General features: G+C 44.0%; 1 protein-coding gene across 1 annotated transcript; it reads right to left on the reverse strand.

Annotated features, from left to right (window-relative positions):
- Positions 1-4,077: 4,077 nt before the first annotated feature.
- On the reverse strand, positions 4,078-5,391 carry Gcnt3 (glucosaminyl (N-acetyl) transferase 3, mucin type). Its single transcript, XM_036192131.1, has one exon. It carries the CDS (start codon positions 5,389-5,391, stop codon positions 4,078-4,080), a length of 1,314 nt encoding a protein of 437 aa, XP_036048024.1.
- Positions 5,392-7,326: the final 1,935 nt, after the last annotated feature.

The following is a 7,326-nucleotide window of genomic DNA, read 5'->3' on the forward strand; positions in this document are numbered from 1 at the left end:
CATTCCCCTGCCTCCTTTGGACCTCTTCTAGAAAGTGCTGTTTTCACTGGGGGCCTCCTTCACTACCTTATAAAATGTAAAACAGCCTCATACCTCTGCACCCTACTGTCCCAAGGTCTCCACCACTTCCTTCAGTTTTTCTCTGGCACTTGGCACTTTTGATAATGAATAATGTGAGTGTGGGAATTTTCACATTTTGCTGACTGTCAGTAACAGTATGTGAGGCCAGCAAGGTGGCTAAGCAGGTCTTGCCACAAAGCCTGGTAAGCTGAGTTCAATCCTGGGACCCCATGGTGGAAGGAGAGAATCTTACTCCCGAAAACTGTCCCCTCTCCCAAGCCATGGCATGTGTGTGTCCTGCTACCCTCCCTCCACACATAAATGTAACAAAGAATTCAATAACAATGTGTGATAAATAACAAGAACTCAGTTCATATGTATGGAAGGAATGATTTTATTGGTTATCAGTACATCAAGATTTATAAAAGTGAGAATTATAACTTATTCACCTTTGCAATAAATAATGACTCAGTGGAATACATAGATCTTTGGTTTGGTCAGTGAAGGTACTTTAAATAGGCAAGAGAAGATATTAATGTCTCCATTTTAAACAGCTTACCTGACCTCTCTAACTAAATTATATGCCCCAAAGTTAGCAATAGCTTTTTCGTCTCTTAATAGACTGTCACTAAACCAAGAACAAATATAATGAGCAGCACATGCAACAAAGACACAGTTATTAAAGTATAGCCCAATGATGGCCACACATCAGAGTGAGGAGGAAATTGAAGCCTTGGAGGGTGATATAAGTATAATAGCTCAATTCAGTTATGAGGCTTTTCCTTCCCAGAGAAAGGTTACAGAAACAGATAAGACCCGGGAAGGAAAGAAAACTCAACAGATGTGCTGGCTTCCCCATGTGACCTTGAAAGTACACTAAATAAGGTGAAGTTGGCTCCTTCTGATTAGATGAGCTCATGCTGCTCAAACAAACAAAAACCCCACTTTCATCCACCCGACTCATTTTCTAAAGAAAATTTTAATCTTCGAAAATTCTAGAAACTTGTTTCCTAAAAATGACAAGTCCACAGACCAATAGCTTGAATGTATTTATATGAAAAGCTACAGCTCAGTCATATGAACAACGCTTTCAGGGGACCTTGACCATAAAGCCATGAAGACATATGTCTTCTGGGAGGTATCCCTACACACATCCCACAGGGCAGCAGCCCCTCTTCCTTCCTCCTCCGAGAAGGGCCAGGAATAGTTACTGTTGCTGGCAACAGATTTCATGACACAGTCACCAAGCCTGTAACTGCCCACTAGTCACCTCTGAGGTAAGTTTAGGAGCAAAGGACTCAATATCGCAGTGTTGGGTAAGTCTGTAGTGATAATGCCCATTACCCAGGGTGGCCAATCTTTAAAAAAGGGAATTGCTCACTTTGAAATAGAAAATTCTTCTGGGCAGTGGTGGTGCATGTCTTTAATCCCAGCACTTGGGAGGTAGAGCCAGGTGAATCTCTGTGAGTTCAAGGCCAGCCTGGTCTACAAAGTGAGTTCCAGGACAGGCTCCAAAGCTACATAGAGAAACCCTGTCTCGAAAAACCAAAAAGAAAGAAAGAAAGAAAGAAAGAAAGAAAGGAAGGAAGGAAGGAAGGAAGGAAGGAAGGAAGGAAGGAAGGAAGAAAGAGAAAATCCCACCAGGCATGGTGATACATCCATTAATCCCAGCACTGAGGAGGCAGAGGCAAGCAGATCTCTGAGTTCGAGGCCAGCCTGGTCTACAAAGTGAGTTCCAGGACAGCCAGGACTATATGAAGAAACCCTGTCTCAAAACTGAAAGAAAAAGAAAATTCCAATCACACACTGTTAGAGGACACAGGCACAGTAAAAGTTGGCTATAGAGAAAAAGCCTTAACTGGGTCAAGATTTGAGATGAAGAGACATGTTAACATAACATATTGATGGGAACCTTATTCAAATTACACAAGTTAATTTGTACATAAATCCCTCTTCTGGGACACATACACAGGAAGTCAGCTATACCATATTCAAAGGTTCTGCCTATAGTTTTTAGTGTCTCTTGTTCATTACAGAATAGAATGCATACTGGCCAACAAGTAGCTCTGGGTCTTCAGAGAGGAAGAGATTTCACAGGGGAACGTATAACTGTAAATGTCCATAATTTTGCGTTTATACATATGTATGTACACACATTACTGTGTCCCCACAAGGAAATGCATGATCTACAGAATGGCCAATAGTGTGCCTGATACTCACATAATGAAACAAAGCAGCTTTGATTCAAGAGGTTTAAACACAGAATACTTAGGCATCTTGGTTTAGCAAGACAGAGTTACTTTCACTTTCCAGCCTAATTATTTTTTTTTGTATATGAAAATGCTTTATTTACTTTAAAACATTACAACCGAATGCACTTTGTAAGTCTGACATGGGAAAAAAAAACCATGAGTAACAGTGACACAAACATTTCAGTTTCCATGTCACAGACAAGGCACGAAACAAGTGGGCAGGTGACTCTCATGAAGCAGGCGTCTTCTCTTCACCTCACTGTCCAAATGTCACGTTCTTTATTCTCACAAGGAAATTTCTCACAGAGTAGTGTAACACCTCTGTTAATAAACGTGCAAGAGACAAGCTCTGGGCATCTTTCTCATCCTTTTGGATATAAGGAGTCAGACCACATTGATCCCCCTGTCCAGTTAGCCCCACCCAAAACTCTAACCAGACTTTCAGCTCAACTGCTACAATTTTCCCCTCACCTTCGTCTCACTCTAGATCTAGATCCTCAGTTCTACCTCTATTTAAAAAAAAAAAATTCAAAATATAGTGAAGACGACAGTTCCTGCTCACAACTCTGCAATTCTGAGCCTGGGTGAACCTGTAGCTTGGCTTAGAAATTTCTCTTTGAGAAGAATCCAGAAAGTTGCAACACATTTGTCAAAGCCTCCCCCCCCCCCGCCCCCCTCCCCGCCCCTCACAGCACGATACTGAGAAGGAAACCCTTCTCCAGCCAAGACACCTCTCTCTCAGGGCAGGCTTCTAGGGACATCATGCGGCTAGATGAAGCAGCAAATGCCTGTCTCCATGGCTTCTCCTCACCACCGGGACTCTCCTCACCACACATCCAGTTGTGAAGAGAATAAAACTGGAGTCTGGGCCTGTGAGTACTGCAGGGATCTGAAAGAACCCTAGACAGTTGGAAGGCCATCTAAAGCCTCTAAACGCCTTTTAGGCAATAGGCGAGTCACTTGCCAGCCTAATTATTAACAGCACAGCCTTTCCCCCTAAGTAAATGAGCTCCAGTGAAATGGCTGCTGGTACAGGAAGGCAAGCTTTGGCCAGGAAGCTTCCATGCACTTCTCCTGAACACATAGTGTTCAAGCTAGTTAAATCATTCTGTCCTTCCCCTTATGGAAAAGTCAAAATCTGCCAGTGTAAACAAAATTAGGAAGGCTTTCTGTAATGAGAGAATTGGCTCTGTGATTCAGTTTGCCATCTACACAGGATGTAGGAGACTTTCCTGCCAGCCACTAGAGACTGTCCTCAACATATGAGAAAAGTCTCACACATTTTATCTGTTTAGATTATCTCTGGATTCATAGACAACAGTGTAGGGATGGGACTTTGGTTTGGAAGCTATTTATTTTAAATTAACAGTGCAAAAGGGGAGGGTTCTTTCCATTAAAGTTCCCCTCCTGTGGCCAACCCCAGGGATATTTAAAACAGAGTCTCTGTAGAGAACTTGTAAGAAAACCTTCAGCTAAACTCTAGAGTCCCTGGTCACGTGTTCCAACCTTATTCTCCTAAATAACAGTAGTGCTTGCTCTGGCTCTGTGAGGAAGCCAAAGAAGGATTCTTGGGGGGAGAACTGGAGAAGAGCCACATTCACCAGCAGCAGCTCAGTGGGAGCAGAGATCTACTTACCCATGCTCCAGTAGCAGCCCCCTCATCCTAGGGACACATGGAGTCCAGAGCCCTAAGCCCACCCCACATGGCCCCAGTAAGTCCTGGCATTTTCCTGCCATGCATGTCACAATTGTCTTGCAGTGTGTCTCACAGTTCAGTCCCGTAGATGGCTTTGTGACGTAAATATTCTTCCAAACACTGAAGAACATTATCATCCACCTTTGGGTCAAACTTGTTGGCCAAGAGGTGATGGTTCTGAAGGATCCAGTGCAGGTCCCCAGACCCATAAACACAGACGGCCCGCTGGTGGATTCCTGAGCAAGGGGAGTAAGGCGCCCCATGCTCGATGTCTCCCTCGTGGTCCTGCCACTTGGTTAGCCTTGCAATAGATCTCATGTCGGAGAGGTCAAATTTGGGGTGCAAGGGAGCCGATCCAGGCATCCATGAGGCACGCTGGAGGGTGGCCCAAAGGTGCTCATCAGGACTATAGGTGTCTTTTACCCATTCGATGAGTTGTTGGGCTTTGGAGTTGCTTAATACATGTTCAATGAAGTCTCGAGAGGCCACCATGTAGGCATTGCCCGTGAACATGGTTATGTTGTTAGGTGGAGGGGTCTTCTGCTTGCTGGTTATGTACAATGTGTCTCTCACCTCATAGTGATATCTCCAACGGGACTTTTTATGTGCAGGGGGCACCTCTGACTCCATACTGTTCTGTCCATTCAATAGCTTGAGGGCCTGGACCATCTCAGCATTGGTCTTGATGGGAAAGTCTGTCCCACAGGTGTTCAGGAGGTATTTCCATGGCACAGAGCTCTGGAGCAAGTCTTCCATGCAGTTCAGGTCAGCCTGCACCCTGGACCAGGAAGCATAGACCACTGACACCAGCTTACTAGCTATGAAGACATTTGGGAAGCATGATGCAATGGCCCTGACTGCCTGCTTGAAATTATCTGGGGACTTCTGATCCACATGGACACAGTATATGTTCTGAGGGGTGTACACAGCTCGCAGCAGCCTTTCAAAGTTCTCAATCTTCTCATGAACCACCATGGAATACGCAATGGGGAACTTGACCTCTTCTTTGCTCAGCGGGAACTGTATGAACTTCCTTTTGGTCTTGAATTGCTCGCAGTCTGCTGTCATGCTAAGGTAGTCGGCCTCTGTGAAGGACTCCCGCGTCTTCTTAATCTCCAGGTTATTCAGCAGCGCCTGGATCACTGCTTTCTGTTCCCCTCGAGTGACCCCAGAACAGTTGATGGACCTGTTTGCTGGCAGCTTCAGGGTCTTGTATAGGAAATCCCTGCAGTACTGACTTCGAAATTCCTTTGAGTCCAGATCCATGACATCGAAGTCACATCTCAGTCTGAGGGACAGTTTCAGGGCAATGACAGCCAGCAGCATGTAGCAGCCCAAGGTCCACACATGATAACGCCAACAGAGCTTCCTCCATGAAAGCATCTTCACAGGTGGGGACCATCCAGCCTTGCCCAGCAGAGGAGGTGGGTGGGCTCGCTGAACAGAACAAAGAACTTCTGGTTAAAAACTAACTCAACATGTTCCCAGGAATGTCAAGTTCAACTCCAAACTGGTGGCAGAAGAGATTTCTTCTCTGGAGAAATAGCTTAGGAAAGATCAGGCAAGGCGCCCATCCACCAGGTTTGCCGAGGAAGACTTAAAACAGCCCTACCAAAGCAGTTGGGCAGACTGCTACAGGAACCAGCTCCACCCTTACCTCTGCAGAGAGAGAAGCATAAAGCTGGCCTCTCTGAGTTAAAGGTGCAATTAGCTGGAGGAAGTCCCCTGCCTTCATCCCGTCCCCTTCTTCCCACCCCTGGAAGCCCTAGAGAGAAATTTGATCTGGGGTTTAGAATTTCTATGTCTGGGGACAAATTCATACAATTGGCTCCAGCATCAGGTCTAGAAGCAAGTCCCTTCAAAAGGAGACCTGTGTTTCTCTTTGTTAATCTCCACAGTAAGACTCTTCTCAGCCCGTGTCCCTCAGTACTCAGATCTTGTATCTGGCTAACCTTTCATTTTAAAATGTCCATAAAGAAACAGTAATTAGCTGGACATGGGAGCACACACCTTTAATCCTAGAACCCAGGAGGTAGAGGCAGGCAGATTTCTGAGTTTGAGGCCAACCTATCTACATAGTGAGTTTCAGGTCAGCCTGGGCTACAAAGAGAGACTCTATGTAAAAAATAAAAATAAATAAATAGATAGATAGATAGATAGATAGATAGATAGACAGACAGACAGACAGACAGATAGATAGATAGATAGATAGATAGATAGAAAGCAACTCAATATTCTCCCAAAATTAACAGCAGTCAGTCAAATACTACATCTGGTTTAAAATGTCTCTCTACACAGAAGTAAGCATGGTCATGTGCACAGAACATTTACTGTTGTCTGTGAACTAAGGCTACTCCTTTACTGTCCCATTAAATCTTTTTTTTTTTTTTTTTTGAGCTTGTTTCTTTATTTATTTGTCATCTTGGTTATCTGAGAAAAAGAAACCTTAACTGAGAAAATGTTTTTATTAGATTTGCTTTTAGGCAAGTCTGTGGGAACATTTTCTTTTCTTTCTTTCTTTTTTTTTTATAACCAACTAGTTATCACTAAACTCGTTTTACGACAGAAAAACAGAAACTGAGTGAACTAGCAAATATCACTGCCTTCCTGAGTCTTTATATCTTTGAGTCTAATGCTTATTACACAAACCGTGTCTGCCTTTTAAGTCCAACATAAGGTACTGAATACCACAAAGAAAACCAGATTTATAAGGGAAGAAAATCTCAATCAATCAATCAATAAAAGTATAACGCATCCTTCCAGCAGGTTCTTTTCCTCGGTTCATCTCTTTGTGGACAGAAGGCTATATCCTTTTTAGTAATAACTTTTGGAGTAAGATTTAAGAAAAAGAAAAATGGAAACTCACCTTTCCTAACTTCTTGGCTGCTTGCGGGAGATTTCTCCAACCTTATGAGTCTGTGGACTGAAGGCTAGTTTGGTTCTATGTAGATAAAAATTAACACCACAGTCCTTGCCTTCTTACCTTCCAGAATGTATTTGCTGATGTTCACAAGACGGCCAAAGAGCACATCCAGGCTCCTCTTGAACCTATGCAAAGGAGAGAGCAGCAGGTGGCTCTGTTACTCACCTTTTGACTTCCTGTTCTCAGAAAAGGGAGTGCACTTAGGTAAACCATTCAGAACTGTATTCTCAAGCACGAGCCATTCTGGGAGGTGAAGAAGGCAGGAAAAAAGCTGGCTGCATCTGAGAAAGCAAGAAAGTGTTTCAACCAGAAGAGCCCAGTTTCTGCTGTGGTCTCCCGCCCTGACACTATCCACCAGTGCTCATGTAAGTGCTGTCCCACCCAATACACAGGTA

The sequence above is a fragment of the Onychomys torridus genome, chromosome 7 (genome assembly GCF_903995425.1).
Source record: "Onychomys torridus chromosome 7, mOncTor1.1, whole genome shotgun sequence".
Taxonomy (NCBI): Eukaryota; Metazoa; Chordata; class Mammalia; order Rodentia; family Cricetidae; genus Onychomys; species Onychomys torridus.